This window comes from Tamandua tetradactyla, chromosome 3 (genome assembly GCF_023851605.1).
Source record: "Tamandua tetradactyla isolate mTamTet1 chromosome 3, mTamTet1.pri, whole genome shotgun sequence".
NCBI lineage: Eukaryota > Metazoa > Chordata > Mammalia > Pilosa > Myrmecophagidae > Tamandua > Tamandua tetradactyla.
In genome coordinates, this window is record NC_135329.1 from 3,361,017 (window position 1) to 3,382,611 (window position 21,595).

Sequence of the window (21,595 nt, forward strand, 5' to 3'; positions counted from 1 at the left end):
GTATGGGGAACCCCCAGACTCTGTCGTTTGCTGTTTAGCCCCGCTTTAAGTGCTTCACACCCTTGTAGGTGATCCCCCAAACTACAATGACTCCCACTGTCAGTGCCTTGGTTTATAGGGCAGAGTCCTTGCATGTCCTCCCTGGGGCTGTGTTGGCCAGCAGTTAGAGGGCTCCTGACCAAGGAGCCCCTCCTGCCCTTCCAGCCTGAGGCGCTGCCCCACCAGACCGTTTTTAAAGTCTTGGCTCCTATCTAGATTTAAAGGTATGAAGACAAGAATTAACATTTGTCGTTTTTAAGGCTTACACCCTTTATCAAAAAATAAATAGAACAGTGTACGCTCACCATACTCTATGCCCACCATGGAATGATTTGTGGTGAAGCTCTCTGCTGTTTGCCACTTTTTCCACAAAAATGAGGATAAGCTGGGTGCTGTGTACACAGTACACTGGCTCTGAACCTGATTTGAGTCTCTTACTCAAGGGCATAGTGCCAGGACTGTTCCCAATGTATGCCAAGGATGGTGAGGACCATGGATCTTGCCGGGTTGCCCTGGACTTGCGGAGAAGTCACTAGAAGGCCCAGTCGCAGGGATAGTGGGACCACAGTCCAGGCCAGCAAGTGCTACAGGAGGAGCCATAGGCTATGAGTCTGCGTTTTGGATTTCTAAATACCTGCTGCTTTTGCTGTCTCAGCCAGATGCTGAGAGTGGTTTAGAAGACCAACAGGCAAATTTTTCTCAATTCACCGCTTCCCCACTGTAATAAACTCCTTGGGCAGAACTTCACCAGGGAGTGGAGCTGAGACTTCCTGTGGGAGCTGTTGGATAGGTTTTCCTCCCTTGGCTCTGACCATGTCTCAGCTCTCAACAAGGCAGCCTCCTATAAACTCTAATCGAGGACTCAGCCAAGCTGATTTGTTGCAGGCCCCTTTTACAATAGCATAATCTTGGAATCAGGGCTCTTCATAGCGTGCCTCCCAAACCCATCAGTGAAAATGACACAGGTGGTGGGTGTGGAGTGGAGGAAGGGCAGAGCAACTGCTGGTCTTCAACAGTCTGACCTTCACAAAAACTGGGCACCCTGAGTCTTTAATATGCTTTTTAGGGTGGTGGTGGTGCTTTCATGCACCAGAGAGATGCATCTCATTTCCTTCTATTCCTTTACCCTTCTCTCCATCCTGACATCAGGACATATGTGCGCAATACTTGTATTTGTACTAAGAAAAAAAAGACTAAGAATAAAATTGCTGCTAAATTCCTTAATTATGGTATCTTTACTTTTGGTTTTCCTGTTGATTTCTTTGCAACTTGAATCAAGAGTTTTTGCTCATCTGGAGAAACAAATGAGCTCCAACATTAAATTTTTTTATTTGACAGCAACTATAACCATGACACATAAGAGTCACCCACCAGCAAACTTACTGAGTACTTACTAGCAATTTCACTTCACACGTATTCCTGTTTCATGCTCACCATTTTAGGAGGTAGGTATCATTATCCCTTACATACAAATGAGGAATTGAGGTTTAAGAGATGATTTAAGACTATGGGAAGTGAGTTTAGTGTTTGAAACCTGGGCAGTCTAATTCCAGGGTTCAAACTCTGACCCACAATTACATTCTGATGGCCAGATTGAATCAATCTCAATCTGACATATTTCTTTCCTCTTAAACTACCAAATAGAATACAAGAATATCTCATCTGGTTAGATTCAAGACATGTAATACTTCTGTGACTGGAATGTAGGTAAAACATAGAAGTAAAAGAAACTGGAGAAACTGTCCACAGGTTTGTGGAAGTGATCAAGTTCCCTACAAATCCCACCTAATACTGAGCTTCCTGAAGGACTTATCTTGTTGTTTCAAGTACTTGAAATCAGGTACTCCTCAGACCCCTGCTTTACAGATAATGAACCACGAGTCCTAGAAGAATGACTGCAGTCGGCCCAAGCCCATAACCCACAGGCCTCGAGCTCAGCCTGGTCTCGAATTTCCTCCCCACCCCGCTCCCAGGGGTCTTCATGCAGCAGGGCACCCTCTCCTCCATGTCCACAGGTGAATGTTCTGAACGTCTGGGGTGCTGAAAACCCCCCAGACATGTTAAACCAGGTCCTTGAAGTTAGGTAGGGAAGGCAGACATCAGACACTGCTTCATTAAGGGTTTTTCTTCCCATCCCTTGGGGCCAACTTTTACCCTCTAGAGAAAGTGCTGTCAGAAGAGCAAATCTGACAGTTGTTACCAAGGACATTATGACGCACTGCATTTCTTAGATTGGTGAGCTAGGGTGGCAGGTGATGTCTTTCCTCTTCAGGTTCTTTTGATGTCATTACTACAGATAAGGGTAGATCAAGAATTCTATAAGGGTTGCTTTAAGCTCAGACCAAACGAAGATAAAATTAAAATTGATAATTAACGACACACATGAAGGTCCCCTTTCCAACATAGTGTGATATAGAACTTCATTTTAGATTCTATCAAATTTTTACCTGTTTTAACTGCTCGGGGGAAAGGACAGAAAAATGGAAATGCTACTAGCACTGCTGAGGAACACGTCCTAGGTATCTTGTTATATAGCCTCAATTCTTAAAGCCTCTGAGAGAGCGTTCTACTCCATGGGACAAATGGAGGCACTGAGTCTTGGCAGTTAGTGCACCTAACTTCCTAAGGTGTGTGAATGGTGGGGTAAAGTGGAAATCCAAACTGTACTTTTTCTTCAGACAGCTCTGCCTCTTAACTGCATGTGGAAGGGAAATATAGCCACCTATGGGTAAAGATACGTGATTTAATTTAATTCTCAAAATAATCTTTAAAAAGCTATTTTATCAATAAGGAAACAAGATAAAAAGTTTCATCCTATGAGGTATGGAATGGATTAACACCATGTGAGGGATCAGTGGCCCCAGAACAGCTTCCTGGTGATCAAAATATTTTTGTTTTCCTTAATTCAGAATATACACTTTAATGGACAGTCTCAACTGAGATACTGAGGGGAGTTTATCTAGAGAAAAACACAAGACCAGGTTTATTTCATACAATGTTATTCACACATTTTTTCACTTTCTAATTTATACATAATATACAAAGAAGTGAAGATAACATTATTTCATATGAACCAATAAGAGCTAGGACTTAAACTGGTCCAGAAACAATCCATGTCAAAAGGAGACATTCAAAAATAAAGCTTAAGTGGTTCTGCCCCAATCAAATTCCTTTATCCTGAAATAGCTTCAGACCTTACCAAAATTCCAGGTCAATTTATTAAAAGGTGGAATTTAGTGGGGATGGGCACCAAAAATGGCAGACCATAGATTTCTACAATACAGGTATTTTCTAGAATAGGCCTAGAATTATTGAGAAGATTGGGTTGTCAACACTGGGATATACAGGGTATCAGGACCCTGAGAAAAGGGTTCAGTTTCCCACTGTAAGATTCTCTAAGGCTTATCATTTTCTAAAGATACAGAGATAAATGCCTGCGCCAAAAGAGGGTAAAGGATTAGGGAAAGCAGGAACTTAGCTGTACAGATAAAGTCACCAATCTCCAACGAGGACAGCTTTGATCCTGACACCATGGGCTGATAATAGGAACGAAAGTTTGACGTGAGGCCAAGACACTCTAAGGGTGGCGTGGCAAAACAAAGCAGAGAAGGGTGGAAGAGAACAGTTCTGTATGGCAAAAAGAAGAAAAAAAAAAACACTAAAAAAACCCTCATTGCCACTGGGATATGCTCATGGGATAATGTAAATGGGAGAAGGGACAAAACAACCAGTAGCTGTAGTTAATGGCCTCATCAAGGAATGTTGGGTTAGAAAACTAGAATAATTTAACTCCAAATATGAAAAATACCTGGCACCCTAAATTTTATGTCATTATTTTTAGGTTCATGATATGAACAGCTAAATGATAAAACCTTTGTATTCCATTTTGTGCTCAGAAGATTTTGTTCCTCTTCTGTAGAATTCTAAAAAAACAAACAAAAACCCTTACATGTTCAATCAACTGAGATAGCATGTTTTAGTTTTAAGCACTAAACTTAAGTGGGTCAACATAAATGTTTTATACAAAATACTGACTTCAACAAAATACAAAGCACTTATCTTTATCTTTCAGAAACTGAATATACAAAGCAAGTTTTTTTTCCAAAATATTTTCATAGGCAAAGGATTAAAAACGATTTTAATTATACACATATGGTCACAATTTTGCCTTAAAAAGATTGTTGGGAAATGTACATAAGGCCGCTTGTAAATGTACATCATGTTACTGTTATTATGTCTTATGTCCAGAGAAAAAAATGTTATCATACAGATTTGCTTTTACTTGGGAGTAGGCTATTCAAAAATACAGTACTCTTCTGTACAAAGAAAAAAGTCACATCACATTTAATAAGATGGAAAAAAGCATTGGCCTCCATGGTAACCAAATATCTCAGTCCAATACTTTCTATTATGCACAAATACCCTGACTTCAATTGAAAGCGATCCAAAATCCTAGCTTGTCCATATTGACAGAGTCAACAATTATGTTATAAAACAAAATGTTTTTCACAATAATAAAAAGAAAGCTGGTTCATACCTCTGAAACCATATAAAGATAAAAAATTTTTTTAAAAATCACTCTCGATTTGGAGAAATAAATTTACATTATACAACACTATATGCCAGGTCAAAGAGGGCAGGGACATAAATGTACACTAAAATGCAAATGTTTTTCCAAAGAGATAAAACAAATTCCATTTACAGCATGAAGGTTTACAAATGTACACCTGTACAACCAAGGTTAAGTGTCACTACTAAATCAGCAAGGTTTTTATAATAAAACATTGAAACAAGATTTGCTTTTGAAGTGTAAACTTACATCTATTACTACACACAATGCATATATTTATAGGAAGCAAAAAAAGCTATTTGAATATGTAATCATGCTTAAATGTTGAGCTATCAAATTCACTTTTCAGTGGCCCCTTTTCGCCTCTATCTCGTTCCTACTTTCTGCATCTACTATGAGAAAGCAAAATAAAGCTCAACAATTCCTCAATCTGTCTTTATAATCCTATAAGCAAACAAAATACAAATTTCCACTCTTTCTCATTGCGAACCAAACTGAAAAGTTAATATGGGACTTAACTTTTCATTTAGTGCACTTAACTGGATGGAAGTGTCACCATGATTTTTTTTTTTTCCTACTTCTTACAACTACATATGTGGTATATACAATATGTTTTTGTACATTACCGGAGACATTTTAGGGCAGGGCAGTATTTGTATTAAAACCACATCCACTGTAAATAGTACATACAAGTTATCATCTTTTCAAATCATTTAATTCTTGTCTTATTTGCTGAGTTTTTCTCTGCATGATAAATTGTGAATTACCAAAATACAACTTAACTCACTCTTTTAAAATATTAATATTTATGCAGTTGATTGTTAATCTGTTATAAAAGGCTTCACACAAAGGAAAAAAACCAAAGGACTATTATTCTATATACATCTCTATAAACCTGTTTGTGCTATGGGGTCGTAGACCTACCAGACTGCAAGCCAGTTTATTAAAAGAATACTGTACTTTTCCCTTTAAAAACTATTATTGTGACTTTACAAGGTAAAAATTTACAAAATATGTGACTTTTTTTTTTTGATACAGTTACATCATATACAGGCATTCTGTGCTTTGCCAGCAATTCAATCTGATAGGTCTCTGCTCAGGGCTAGATATAATTTATAATTCACCTCACCCCCCAAATATACACAAGAACCTTAAAAAATTTACAAATGGATGAATAAAGTCAATAAATAGTTTTGCTTTAAAAAAAATTTGAAGATTCATAGTTGAGTTGTGTTTTGATAATTCACAAAAGAAGCTTTTTTATCCCCCAAGTGGTTAAATCTTCTTTCTCTTTTTCCCTTTACAGCATTCCGTTTGGTGGTCCTCCAATAGGCCCTAGATCTGGGCTATTTTTCAAATAATATTTTTCCAACTTGGCCAGTATATGCTTGCCATATGTGTATTTGCGCAAAGTAGTAATGTGAGGTCGAATCTGAAAAATAAATAATCAATTTAGGAAATAAAATCCATTTCAGTTATTTTACTTTCTGACTTCTTAATAGTAACCCAACCTGGGTGATCTAAAAGGATAACTGCAACTTTAAATTTCAAATCCAAAGAAAGCTACTGTTTGCAAAAGCTATTCAGTTCCCCTCTCTCTCTGCAAACCTCTGCTTTCAAAACTGTTAAATGAATAAATAAGCCACTACTCTTAAACTAATTTATATGCTAATAGTGGAGAGGCTCCCAAGAATACAGAGGCATCACCAGTGATCTAGTCAACTCATGTAAACTTTTTGAAGGCAGAATTTTTATACTCTGGGGCAGGTGGACTGAAATTCAATGCAAAATTGAGGAAAAGACTTTAAAGAGAATGAGATGTATTGGTGGCTAACAAATTTAAATGCTCAATATGTCATTAACAATCTTTAAAATTCCTTCCATCTAGAATGGCGAAGTTTTAACAATAATAACTTGTGTTGATGAGGTACTCTTCTCATAATGTATGGATGTGTAAAGTTATACAATGTATGGATGTGTAAAGTTATACAAGATTTTTTTTTAGAGCAGTATGGCATTATGTATTCAAATATAAAAATGTTCATCGATTTTGACCCAGCAATTCCATACCTAAGAATTTACTCTACAGAAACGGCTGCTTAATTGTTCAGTCATCAATACAAAGCACTACCATAATGGTTAAATTTATAAACAATCTCAATGTCATAAATATGATATTGGTAAAGTAATATGCCTGTTAAAATAAGATTAAAATTTGTTATATACACACATAAGTATGTATTACTTTCATGAGAAATATTTAGATTAAAAATAAATAGAAGATTTATTTCATTGAGTTGAGGAATGAATTTTAAAAATGAGAGGGCCAAAACACTTTAAGGGCTGGAAGGGATCTTAAGAGAAAATTTCCTTTGCTCCATGTTTCCTGAAATGAATGATCCAGAACGAGTACTCCGTATTACTTCTTCCAGTGTTCTTCTCAAGTCATTCTTGGTATGGCAATTAATAATCTTTAAAGAGTCATTAGGTTCCAGGAGGAGGGTATTGGGAGAATAGCAAAATACTAAGAATTGCTGCTACCTGAAAAATCAATCAGATCAGCATAAATTCTCTTTAAATTCTGTATTATGTTATTGGAAAAATCTTTTTTACTGTCCAACTCATGGCAAATATAAGTATGATCTGAATAAGATAGGGAAAGAACAATGCTAAAGGTAAGAAAGCTGATAAGAAAGGAAGGTAATTTTATTGAGTACATTACCTAACGAATTTAATAAAAGGGGAAACCATTCTAATATCTGCCAAAAGAGCCACTGATCTAAATTTTTTCTTGTTATACTATATATGAGGAAATTGCAGTCTATGAAAGTTGTATGCTTAGCCTAGAGTGAAACAAATTGGAGTTATCTATTTAAGTGCTTTACCTTGTGCATGATTATCTTTCTCTGAGCAGGCTCAGCCATATCGATCATCTTCTGGACCACATAATTGGCATACTGGTCCTTCATCATGGTGTATAAGGCACTGTGAGGACCGTCATTCTGGCAGCAAATCTCGTCGATCAGTAAAGCTCTCTCAGCACGGGAGGCATGAGTAACACACTTTTCTACTACATTGCTAAAAAATTAAACCACATTACCTAGGTTTGAACTTTGAACGACAGCTCACTTACTAGAAAACAGAGTCAAGATTAGATTCTCTCATCTTTACCATTACTTTTAAGACAAAAGTGAGGAACAATTAGAGAACCCACATTTTGACATTTTCAAATTTAATTCCAGACCTCTTAAAAATTAAAAAAAGGAAACCAGTTAATCAAGAACATGCACTAAAATAAAATTTGTATTTCCTCTCCTAAGTCTCAGGACAAATAGATTTTTAAATACAGATTTAAAAGAATGGAATAAAGTAAAACTAACCAAGCATGTAGATTTTGAAATAATAAAAACAATGTTCTGTATGTGTTTTTGCTTCCAGTAAAAAAGATCATAGTCCAATGTTATACTCTACACACATTTCTGTGCTTACTAGGACAATAAGCTTCCTAATAAAAGCCAAAGAGCTGAAAGAATTGGTCCCTGGAATGGAAAAATATTGGAATACCTGGCAAATTTATGCTGACTCAGGGCTAAAACTTTTCCTCTGATTTCAGAAACGATTTTGCTCTTGTCTTCAGGTCGACCATGTTCCAGTACATGCTGAATAACGTAATTGCCATACTGATCCTAAGGGCAGATATTTAACATTTATCTTCGTTAAGAGAAAAGCAGAATGATTATTTAAAAATATGTTAACCAATTCATTTAAAAACCCAAGAGTGTAGTCAGGATGTGCTGGTTTCTATTATGTACCCCAGAAAAACCATGTTTTAATCCCAATCCAATCTTGTGGGGCAGCCATTTCTTCTAATCCTGATTCAATACTGGGGGGTAGAAACTTTTGCTTAGACCATTCCCACAAAGACGTAGCACACCCAATTGCGGGTGTGACCTTTTGATTAGGTAAAGATGTGACTTCACCCATTCGTGGAGGGCCCCGAGCCCTTTAAAAGAGGGAATATTTTGGAGAAAGCTCAAGAGTTGTTGAAGATGTTTGGAGACCAAGAGAGAAGAGCCTGAGTGCTAACTAAGAACTCAGAAATAGCCTGAACCTGAAGAGAAGAAATCTCTGGCCCCAGCAGATGCTAAGCTAAGAGATGAAACCCAGAGTTTTGTCCCGGAGCTAAGTGAATGCCCACAGAAGCTTACGCTTAGAGAGGAAACCACTGGCATAAGAAGCTGGAAGCAACAAAACCAAAAACAAGGACGAGCAGACACCAGCCACGAGTCTTACCAGATCATCTTTCTCATGGCCTTAGAACTGTAAACCTGTACTTACTAAATTCTTTATAAAAGCCGTTCCACTTCTGGTATACTGATTTTTTTTGGCAGCATTAACAAACTAACACACAGGAGAAAACTGTCCATTGGGCTATTCTTTATACTTTTTACAGTGTGTGTTCATTTAATGATGGATTGTCTTTTCTTAAAAAATATCAGAACAATTAAAAAAAATTTATTAACATTTCAAATTATTAGGGAATTTATACCTGTACCAACTGTTCTGTATGTTGATGGAGTTCTTCTAAGATAGGTAAGGTCTGTTCTGCAGTGCAGTGTTCTAGGATGCGCTGAATTACTCTGCAGCCATAAGGATGAGTTGAAAGCACATATACCTAAAAACAATTAGAAAAATTAAAATTCCCATTTCCTGACTTTTTAAAATAGCAGTATGAGGCAGGCAAGATTTTTTTTTACTGCATGCTGAATTAACTGACAACAGGAACGTTGGATTCCCATTTAATACAACCACCACATTAGCAAAGGCTGGGCGTGAAGGAGGGGAGGGAGATGTTGCTCGATTTAGGAGCTACAGGTATTTTGAGCAAATGGAACATAACCAGAAGAATGAGGACATGTAACAGTGGGGATGAATGGATTCGGGGGGGGGGGGGGGGGAGTGTAGCATAGTAGGTGAGAGCTATTAATTACTATGTATTGGTTACTAATTGTTTCTTTCGTCATTTATTATGTAGTCTTATAACTTCTCCCCCCCCCTTCTCCCAGGAAATTTTTGTTGGGTTTGTAATTCTAATAGTGGTTATCCTTACTTCTTAAAGTAACATGTAACATGCTTAAACACACACAAATCTAAGTTATTCAGCTTCAAAAAAAAAAAAAAAAGCCATCTATTGCCTTACCCCATGACAGAAGGAGAAATCAATGCACATATTTTGTCCCCTATTTTTATATGAAAGTGCAGGGAATTATTTTGTAATTTACAAAACGTGTGATAATACTCAAATTCTAAAATAATGTCCTGCTAACTAATTAGAAGCCAAAATCAATCTTACTTGTCCTTTAAAAGCATCAATGATGAACTGTAGTGACTGTGGCTGAACACACTCAATACATTTTTGTACAACATGGTTTCCATTCTGATCTTTTACACATTTGAGTACATGACCATCTAGCTCCTTTACCATTTCACTCTGCAAAAGATAAGATGCCATTTAAATGATTAACTCACTAAAAAAAAAAAAAAACCAAACTAAAAATACTGAGGAATGAAAGCATATTCAAAAATAGTCTGCAAAACTTTTATATATTAAAAAATTAAAATTTTTTCTCCTAAAGTATAATTAACAGAAGCCACTGAAGTTGAGAATTACTAAAACATTTTATAGGATTATAATGTAAATTATACTTTGTGAAAATATAAACTAGTTATACTGAATTTGCCATACTTAAACTATTTTCTCTGTATATATCTTCCACTCATAATTTGGCAGATAACAGAATGAATTCAGAACTTTATAGCTTTTACCTACTTAGCATTTTCCAAGTTTCAAAAAATATATTTTTGGGGTCTATCAAATGGAAAAGGAAAATAAATAAAGATGTTATATGCTATGGAATTTTCACATATCTTAATTATTGGCAGGAATTACTGTTGGACATTTTTGTTTTTCCTTTTTAATGCTCTTATATTAAATAAATTTGCTTTCTATACAGCTTTTTTTTTTTTTATCTTTCATACCTTCTCTCAAGAACAGCTTCTCAGGAGATTTAAAACCTTTGCTCATTTAAAAGGCAAAAATGACCCCTCACTTTCAGTTTTTCTTTTACAGTAAGGTTTATTTACCAACTGCATTTTCCTTTATGGACTCTCATGTCTTTTAGCTAATAATTTTAATATTTTTCTTATATATTTGCATTAACTTGCTAAATATAATAAATAGGAAAAATAAAACCTGCTCGCCTAATTAGAGCAATAGGGAATAGTACTGTGGAGAAATGGAATATACTCAGTCTAAAGGAATTCATATTTTAAGACATTTTAAAATATCTTTAACTGGTTCATCTAAGACTTATTCCCAAAGCTTTATATATTTCCAAGTATTTGGGACATTTAGAATATCTTTATGATATTAATACTAGCTTGAGACTTCTAATAGAGAAGTTCTAAGCTTTTACATAATTAAATTTTGTTGATCTTTCTTCAATTACTCTAAAATTCTGGATCTCTTCCAGGGAACAATACTATTTTCTTATAGATTTTCAATGAAGTAATTCCACAGGCATATATTACCCATCCACCCATACATTACTGTTGTTTTTAAATCTGGAATTTACTTAAGTATTTGTCAATAGTTAAAGCTGACCTTTTGCCAAACCCTTTACTAATTACCTATACCTTTTAAGAAACAACTATTTCCTTCACCCTCATTATGTTTTCATTATAATATATAAATTTGTTATATATAAAATATTATCTATTAGGGATTATTGAGTTCATTTTAAAAGTCTGCTTAATCTCATACAAGAACTACACAAAAAAGTGTTATCTCAAAGTATCTTAAAATAAAATGGATCTGTATTTCTCCTCCTACTCTCCTTAATGTTCTCATCTATTTAAAATAGTTTTAAAAATTATTTTTATTAGTTACAAGAAAATTCTCCTGACTAGATGGCTGGAATAGCATTAATCCTTTATTAACTTAAAAATGCTGAGACTTGGCATATCTCCCATATATTTCATGTGTTCTCTTTTTTTTCTCTTAAAGAATTGTAACTCTGTTCAGAGAATTCTGAGGTTAATTTTCCTGTTGGGTGAGAGTTTAAGAAGAGAGATATTTTTAAATTGCTACACAGGAATGCTATCGATTAAAAACATTCTTATGATAGGAAAAAAAGACAATTCAAATAAATACTGGTAATAGTAAAATACATTCCTAGTATTACAGAAGTGATAGCACTCTGCCTGCTACATGGCAGGTCCTCAAATGTCTCCACTTAGAGACAAAAAGATGTTAAAGAGAATGAATAGGGAAGATAGATCAAGGAGCCGTTTTATAACTATAAATTAGTAATGTGCTGTTTGAGACATTTAAAAAATATTTTAGTCTAAATGAGGAAATATTTAAATCATTTCACTTCAAGATTATTGTAAGATAAAAAATAAGTAATGTTTAAAAAATTGAGTAAGATACAAAAATTTTGTCTTAACTTACAATTACCTGCTGGTCAGATGAAATAGATTCTAACGCTTTCTGAATGACACGGCAGCCATACATCTGCAAGGCTAAGGGTAGAACGTGACCACGAATGCGAGTAGCTAGGGCTAATTTTTGATCCAAACTCCCAAACTGACAGAAAAGAAAATAACATTAATAGAAAGTGACAACAATACTTCTTTAGCTTATGTAAGATACTGTTGACAGCAGATCCAATCTATTTTTAGAATATTACACTTTCAGAGAAGATAGGATTTAACAAATGATTATGACTGCTGAATCCATATTTTGATTATTTTGGAACAGCTAGAGGGAAAAATGAAAAATTGTGGAACTAATCCATACCAAACTTTAAAATCTGTTGTATAACTACTTGTTTAAAATGTACTTGGAAGTTTATTGCTTTTTGTATATGTTATTTCATACAATAAAAAAATGTAAAAAAAAAATCACATTTAATGATTATGCAGGGGGGAACAAACCCTGAGAGGCCTGATTGCCTTTATTTTTGGCGAGTCTAGTATTTCTTTGTTAGTAACATATTACTAATACTGGTACTCTTTTAAGTAAACATCTTTATTCTGTTTCAAACGAACAAAATAATTTATCTTTACTGTATAAGCTTCTGAACCATACATTCAGACCATGAAAACACCCTCACCCAGATAATTCCCAACCATATTTTGATACACTTATGGGGGAAACCTGTTTAGTCAAGCTACAATACAGGCATTTAGCTATAAACAAAAAATTAGCCTAATTTACAAAATTATAAAAAAAATCAATATATATAAACTAAAGACTAAATATTATTCATTAACTGTCTTGTAAGATTTACTGCCAATGCTTTATATTTTCAAATATTAATCAAGACTAATATTAACAATAAACTTATTTAAAAGTAGACTCAGGAACTTTTTATGAAAATGAATACACCTAACCAAACTTTTAAAGTTCACCTGTTGGACGGATATAAAGATAGACGTTCATGCTTACCTCAAAAAACTTCTGTATAACATAGTTGCCAAAAACATCTGTCATTAATTGGTACGCTGCTTGGAGAATTTCATTAAATACCATCTGACGCTCAGCGGGAGTAGCTCTCTCTAGTTTTTGCTGTATGAATCTATTTGGGGAAATTTTTAAGTGACATGGCAGTAAGTTCAAATCAAGTTCCTGAAAAAGTCTGTAATTCTCACTTGAGTATATAACATGCACATGCACACACACACAGACGTCCACAAAAAAACCTGCACACAAAGGTGTTTAATCCTTCTCAAGGTAGTCCTATTGCATTATAATGAAGGAAACAGAAATCTAAGGTTTTGCTGATTAGTCATTTATTTTCCATAATATACACTATATATATATGTATGTATATTTAAAATATAAAAGAAAGGAATCTTTAGAAATAAAATTCATCAAACACTACTGAATTCCTAACTAATCAGCAATAATAAGGGTGATAAAAGATTCATTTGCTCATGTTAAGGAACTTTAAACTACAGAGAGAAAATTTGAATGCAACTACCCAATTTAAACTTTTTTTAAATTTTACTTTAAAATAAAGCTATAAAAGAGAAAACATCTCAAATTTAACAAATGTGTTAAAATCTACTACTCTCCTTTCTACACTCTATCTTGAGAACACGGGTTCACATGTACCTCTTAATCATTATGGCACATATAATGTGCTAAGTGTACAAAGGCACTATTTAAACTTAAGCCAAGTCATATATTAAATACTAACCTATAAAGCAACACAAAAACATTTAACGTTGCTTTTTGTTATTTTTTTGGAATGTAATTTGGAGCCAATATAATAAAAATAACCCAACAAAAAGGCATACTACATTTTCATTGTAAAAATATTCTCAGTAGAATCCTGGGAAAGCACTACTAAAACAATTAACAAACCCATAATTTTTACATTTATTGCAATATGAAGGGGAAAATAACTCATATTGGCTATTACTTTTCAGAAGCTTCCAACTTCGATGTAGATTAGCTGATTTTAATCAACAAAATTTAGGCTTTTAAGAGATGGTAATTTCCAAAGCAAAAACGAAGTGGAAAGTAACCACGATCACCTACCTAGAACCATGCTGGTCTTGAGAGAACTCAACTATGTGTCCAATCAAGTCTCTAAGTTGAAGGTTTGGGAAACGGTTGTTTCTGAAATCTTCCAATAATCTACTGCGGCCAGAAGGCATAATATCAGACCTATTATAGCGAAGCCGAGAAGGAGGAAAGAGCTGGCTGCTGGAGCTAAACAGACTGGAAGCGCTTGAAGCACTTCGATACTTGGCTTCTGCTCCAGGTGCTGCGGAGATATAGCGACCACTACCATTTGTCAGTCCTCCTATAATAAAGCAGCTGTGGTCAGCAAATATTTTTTGAAAGTTATTCCTCAAATAAAAACTACTTAATCTATAAACTTAGTCAAAGAAATATACTCTCACCAATTTTTTTCCCTAACTCATCTGCTGACAGAAAATTAAAACTTAAGGTGGAAAGCTTATACATTTACTTGATATATATGGCTACATGAAAAAAATGACTAGAAAACATGAGAAAAATATACCTATAATGTTCTTGGCAACTTAGTTTAAAATGTAATTTTAAGATCTAATGCCTATACACTAGCATCGATACCAGACTATAAACGAACAAAATTTTCAGTTATGTTAGCAAGCAAGTTTATATGTTAAATTTGTACTTTTTGGGATACATAAAAAATATACTGTCATACATACTTTAATGTAAAGATAAACCATTCCTTAGTTAACCTACTGATGAAAGTGTGAAGGAAAAAAACAAAAATGAGTAGCTAATTCTAAATTATAGACCACTTTAAAGTTTAAAAAAATTTTAATTAAAATATACTCCATAAAAAATGTGATTATTTTACATACACAAAACAGAAGTAATAAACAGCAGTTATTACTCCTAGAACCTTAATAATTTAAGACAAATGAATAAAAAGTTTCATTAACTTATATCCCATTCCAATGAAATGGGCAATAGAATCAAAAATATAAGCAGGAAACTTTTTTAATTACAAATAATAGTTTTAAAGTACTTGACAGTGTCCTTTTAAAAAAGAAAAATGTACAGCAAATTGTAAAATTCACATTTAGCAGTTCAAATAAAATTCAGCATTAGCTTTATGCTATTTTGTATACCCTCTCTATGTAGAGTAGTGCTATGTATACAGCCTCAGCCACGGGGTAGAGATGATCCCAAGGATACACTGTCAGTGCAAAGTTATATAGAGGCATTAAAAAGCCCAAAGAAGTTACAAAATAGGGATCAGGGAACAAGTTACAATTCTCAAGGGTGAACTGGGCTAGTTAGCACATCACTCTCTGTCCCCACTGCCCTAGCTTCATTTTTCTTCAATGCACTCCCATCATCCAGGTTATTACATATTTATGTCTTTGACTCTCTACTCCTTCTCCAATGCAAGTGCCATAAAAGTACAAGCTAGATCCCAGGGACCCAGAACAAAGCCCAGCAGACGTTAGATGGAAGATAAATATTTACTGAATGATGAGGAGAGAGCATGAACATTCTATGCAGCCTCAACTGCCTAAGGTCCATTCTGGAAGAGTTTTCTAAAAATTTAACAACTGTAATTTAAATTGTATAATTTAACAAGCTATTTCACACATCAAAAAATCACTAACAACGAATCCAGAAGTTCTTTTCTAGGTCTACATAACTATCTCAGTATGAAACATCCAAACTGAAAGTTTCAGTGTTTTACCACTGTTTATTTCCACACTATCAGCTGTTATAGTCCCCTCTTATTTTGGATTGTATAGTTCAGCAACTGCTTGCAACAGTAATTGATCAATAGTCCATGTGCTTCTTTAATAAAGCAATTCAAACACTACTACTATAACTAAGCCAGTTTTATCTTGTACCTTCCAAGCAGTCCTACCCTTCTGCTCACAGGAATGTCCCCATGTCTGTACAGTTTCTGACTGTATGATATCAGCTCCTAGTACCAAGCACCTGGTGCACTTTTTGTTCAATACGTCAGAATGTCTGATACCTGAATGTCTAAGAGTACTAAAAAACCTTGAATTAAAAAAAACTTGAGCTTTCTATTCTAGAAGACTAGTTAGCATTATCCTGGGTCTCTCTCAAGACCTACAGAATTACCTAAATTGCTGCCTCTGGTTAATTTTATTTTTAAAAAGCCCCTTGATGGTTATTCTGACATAGTTTTTGTGAGTCAGTAAATCAGAACCAAGATAATTTAAGGCTTTATTTCAACAGCAGCTGTCAACTGCTAATTGCCAAAAGATACGGTAATTTTAGTAGATTTTAGGTCCTGAAAAGTGTACAATTACATACATATAGGCCACTAGGTAGAATCTTTTTCAGAGAACAAGGTTTTGGAAAGCTCAAGAAATGAGAAGATGATAATGGGAGACAGTAATTGGTGGAGTGAAAATAATACATCAGTGATGCAGACTGGTAGCTGAAAAAACAGCCTAATAGGAGAGCACTCTATTTTATGGCTTAAGCTTCAGTTGCGTCCAGCCCATTAAACAGATCTACTTTACAACTTTTAGTTCAGCTATTTTCTGATCACTTTTCAGATGAAATATTAGTACTCTAAAGAACAGACTAAAAGAACCATACATAATCTGACTTTCTACTATACCATATTTACTGGCATGTAGCTTGGCTTTAGTGGGGAAAAACCCAACATTGAAACTAGAAAAGCCACTCCAGAGCAATATTTCTCAACATACACATGGATCACCTTGGGATCTTGCTAAAAATGCAGATTAAAAAAAAGTGTTGGTGGGCCTGAGATTCTGAATTTCTAACCAGCTTCCCTGTAATGAAAATGCTGTTGGTCGGCATATCACACTTTGCAAAGCAGAATTGATAAATTGTAGAAAACACTGAAAATATTATTGATTTTTCACAGGACAACATTGATCTCATCTTTGTCATTAAGTTCTGGTATCTTATTTTAATCAGGTTTCATGTGTTCAACATAATCAGCATCTTTTAATGATTTAATAATCATAGATTTTACTATCTGCTAAACCACAGTACATACTAATTTATTATTTTACCAAGAAACCAAATGGAAACAGGCAACTATCATTAAGCCTCACTCAAGCTGCCATGTGCACATTACTATGGCCCGTTTGAAAAAGGGAGCTACCATTATTGAGCACCTATTCTATATCAGATATTGTGACAAGGCAAATTTTAAGTAATATGCCATTTTTTTCACAGCTCTACAATACAAAGGTATTGTATCTCCATTTATTTTTGAGAAATTAGGATTAGAGAGGCTAAACCCAAAGATGAGCAGCTAATAATTAGACCAGGTTTTGATGGTGATGGGAAGGAGGCTGATTCTGGGAAGGTACTGCGTGAAAGGTGTATTTAATCCAGATAAACCTGGGTTAACAATTTAAAAAAAACCTCGAAAAAAAAAGCACCCACACAAGTGTCATAACTTTCCAAAGCGCAGTATCCTAAAGAGTAGGATCCTAATATGTGGAACGGAGCACACTATGTGAACAAAAAATGCTTTAGTACAGGAAACTATGGAGGATTATATTTTTTTAAAAATAAAGTATCTACTGTCCTTGATCAAGAATAGATTCATCAATAAAACAAGGAAATAAAACAAAATGTTCAATTACCAAACATTTACTGTGACCTGAATACTCTTAAAGCTGTGGAGTAAGAATCTGGGCTGTCTTGCTCCTAATCTAGGAGGGAAAATAATGATTATTTGAGCCAAAAGACTTGGGCTCAAAACTGTTGTTTTGGCCCTACTAATTTCAGGATTATAAGCATTTACTTAATTTCTTTGAAAATAGAATTTGTGTGTGTATAGCATGAAACAAGAGTCAATGTTTATTTCCCCCAGTTTGGTTATCCAAATGCTCCAGCCCAATTTGGTGAAAAGACCATTCTTCTCCTTTGCACTAGAGCAGCCCCTGGGGCACAAATCAGATAACTGAACAAGTGGGTCTGTTTCTGGTTCCTCTATCCTGTTTCAGCAGTCCATCTATCTTGGTACAAACTATACCTTTAATCGCTGTAGGTTTCTAAGTTTTGAAATCTGTTAAGTGTTAAGCTAACTTTGTTCAAGTTTGAACAAAGAAGTTTGTCTTCACTCTTCTCAGCTCTGCTTTTGCTCATTCTTTTTAAACAATCATCTTGCCAGTTTGTTTTTTAAAAACCTGGAGGGTTTTGGTGGAGATTGTGTAAATTTACAGATCAACTTGAAGAAAGTTGCTAACTTTTGTAATGAATCTTTGGATCCACAAACATGGCATATTCTTCCATTTATTTAGGTCTTTAATTTGTCAGTGATTTTATAGTTCACAGGGGAAAGAACCTGCCCTTCTTCCATTGGGACATTACAAGGGAACAGCCTCACATGGAAATATCCTTCACATTTAAAATACAAGTATGAGACGCATGCCATGCCGCTCCCACTTTTCCAAGTTATTTGGCTAAAATTGCAGATCTCATGAAGCACACATCTATGTTTTTAAAGCTATTTTTTGATCCTACATTTACTAGATGTAACTCATAAGCACAGTGTCATGATGTAAATTCCAGGTGAATTCTTGTTAGGTTAAAAGAATTTAAAAAGTCCCCACCAGTTCTTAGTAACTACAAATTACTTTAATAAACTCAAAGATGAATTTTTAACAAAAACCTATACTTAAGTATTACAATTGTGAACAGATTCACATACAATGAAAGTTAAAAAATCACATGAACATGTACCTCAGATATGCTATAAAGAACAAAGTGCTGAAGGTACATGAAGAACTTATTCACTAGCTCAGCGAAGGAAAAAGTAGAGAAAAAAACAGCATGAGGAGCTGAAACAAAAATGTGAGGGAAAGGGCCAATGAGTGTAAAGGAAAACAGTACAATTACAGTAAATGATATACAGAATTAGGTCAACAAACAAAGAAAAGGCGCTGCAAAATACACATCAAAGGAGAAAAAGCATTTTAAAAATGTATCCAAAATGAGACAGAAAATTTTCTATTTCCCGTCTCATCCTATAAGCTTTATTTAAAAACTTAAAATATGGAATGGCAAGCAGAGTTGAGATCAATGGAAGGAGACAAGACAGAAAGAACAAACTGCATTAGGGAGATGACAAAATCAATAGTTCATATGAACACACAAGAGATCCTAGAATTAGAAGTTAAAAAGTATGACACTGGTGTAAAACTGTCTATAAATTATAAAGTTCTTTCTTTCCATTCAGCCTCTTCATGTGGGTGCTACTGGAAATTTCAGTGGGACAATCCTCATTTTTGTGTGCTGGCTATAAAAAAGTTAAGCATCTGGCCTCTTGACATTGAATATCAATAGAATCCCCACAACTATTATATAAAGTAACAACTGTGGAAACATATTCCCAAATTGTTCACTCCTTATGAGCCCAGTAGTAGGTATTCTGAACAAGTGCCCCAAATTATTCTGATGTCAAACCACTGGATCAGATCAAGTATTTTCTAGTCATAAACCTATGATTATCTAAAGTAACTGGTGAAAACATTCTCAGTCATCAGAACCCACAAAGTCAGAGATGACTTTTACTCATTACTATTCAAGAGGAATGATCACAATCGAAATGCAAATTTAATCACTGTGACCCAAAACTAACACAACTAGGAAAAATAAAATGAATGTGTATAAAGAAATCCTATACAATAAATTCCTCCGTATACCGTGGTCAAATAAAAAGTTTCTCTGACAAATAAATAGAACAAAAAAAGGGAAATGCTACAGATTAAAATACAGTTCAAACAAATGCTACGTAAGCCCTTATCTCACTCAAATGAAACAACTGTAAAAAGGCAATTAAAAAAATAAAATTAATTAAAAAAACAAGAGGCAATTGAAACAAACAGGGAACTTTTAATAATAATGAGAAAATACTAATTTTGAAAGGTACAATAATGATAGTTAAAAATTTAACAGGGTTGCAAATCTGGAAACATGCAAAACCTATGAACCGAAATTCTTTTGCTCTTCAACCAAAAAGTGACAAGTCATATCCTGCTAAAAATACATATACTGATCATATAAATCCCTATAATTTAAAAATATACAACATCTTTTTGAAAGCCAGAAGTACACAATATTGTTATTAGGTTTTTTCTGTGAATTCCAAATGATTAGCACAAGCATAGAGAGAGCTGGTTAAAAAAAAAAAAGTTAATGTTTCATCAAATACTTTGGGAATCTAGACCTCAAGATCATCTAGTAATTATAACAGATATAATGTTCATGTCTTAAATAAAATGTCACAAGAAAATGACAGAGAACTTAAGTCTACCTTATGATTTTATATTAATATGTGAGTTGAGCAAAATCATTTTTAGAAAAGAATGTACAAATTCCACTTCAAAGTATTTTATATACCAGTAGTCTTCAAAACTTGATTCATGAAGAAATCCACTAAAAGGATAAAACAATTAAAAATGTTTTTAAGGCATAAAGTATGTATGAAAGCCTGGCATCATGATTTTTGTTTCCATGAACACCACGAAAGTTGAAATCTACTGAATTAATCATTTTCAACCTTAACAGCGCTGGTTTAACAAGGTTGCCAGTGGTAAAACTAAAGAGATTACAAAAGAAAATAATTTACAGAAAAATCTAATTTGGACATACAGGCAATCTCATAATCAAAAAGGTATATAAAAATTTTAGATTTCATGCTGAAGCTAGAACTAAGGAGTTTTAACTATGGGTCCAAAAGTATCAGACTATAATGTTAAACTGCTGGTCTAGGGATGATTTTATCCCCTAAGTGACAATTCCCTCTCTAAACATCTATTAGGCTGGATTCCTGACAGTTTAAAGAATAGTAGAGACACACATACTAGATTACTGTTTAATTATAGAGATATTTAACAAGTCATTTATATCCAGTTTCTAAGCAAGCTGTATAGAACAATAAAGCCATTTTATAAAGGCTCTAAAGGACAACATAAGCAATAATAGGATGGACAGGAATCTGATCTGAAACTTACCTATGAAAAAAATGACAAGACATGACAAGTGTTATCTTAACGAATAAAACACAAAGCTATTATAAGTCAATTAGGTTTGTTTTGTTTCAAGTTTTTGCATCCACTTCAAAGTTTTAAAGGCACGTCATAGATAAAGGAGGGTTTGAGCTGTAGCAATATAGAAACGAGGAACTGAGTAGCTCCTGTGACTAAGAAGATGATAAATCAAAGAAGATATCAGGCTAAAAACTGCTAAGTCTACATGAATTCTGCTGCAAAGCAGATCTTAGGACCTCACCCAAAGAAATTAATTGGTTGTATATATTCAATAAACAAATCCTGAAGAGAGAAAAGGGCAAGAATCGGGGTGGAAGATTAGGTTCTTTAAAAAAGAAAAGCTAGCCCACCTTGTAATAATGTAATCATTCAACA

At 34.3% G+C, this 21,595-nt stretch overlaps 1 protein-coding gene across 10 annotated transcripts in view; it reads right to left on the minus strand.

The window, feature by feature from the left end:
- Positions 1-3,021: 3,021 nt before the first annotated feature.
- Positions 3,022-21,595, minus strand: part of PUM2 (pumilio RNA binding family member 2) — a 102,377-nt gene continuing 83,803 nt past the window's right edge. For 7 of the 10 annotated variants that reach the window (XM_077152166.1, XM_077152167.1, XM_077152169.1 and 4 more), the window contains 8 exons: positions 14,220-14,487; positions 13,122-13,251; positions 12,123-12,257; positions 9,963-10,100; positions 9,159-9,284; positions 8,174-8,295; positions 7,495-7,687; positions 3,022-6,041 (listed from right to left, as the gene is read on the minus strand). In XM_077152166.1, the coding sequence (XP_077008281.1) occupies positions 5,910-6,041; positions 7,495-7,687; positions 8,174-8,295; positions 9,159-9,284; positions 9,963-10,100; positions 12,123-12,257; positions 13,122-13,251; positions 14,220-14,487 (1,244 nt within the window). In that variant the 3' untranslated portion in view covers positions 3,022-5,909. The remainder of the gene's footprint in view (positions 6,042-7,494; positions 7,688-8,173; positions 8,296-9,158; positions 9,285-9,962; positions 10,101-12,122; positions 12,258-13,121; positions 13,252-14,219; positions 14,488-21,595) is intronic. The other 3 variants (XM_077152174.1, XM_077152172.1, XM_077152170.1) reach the window with 1 other exon arrangement.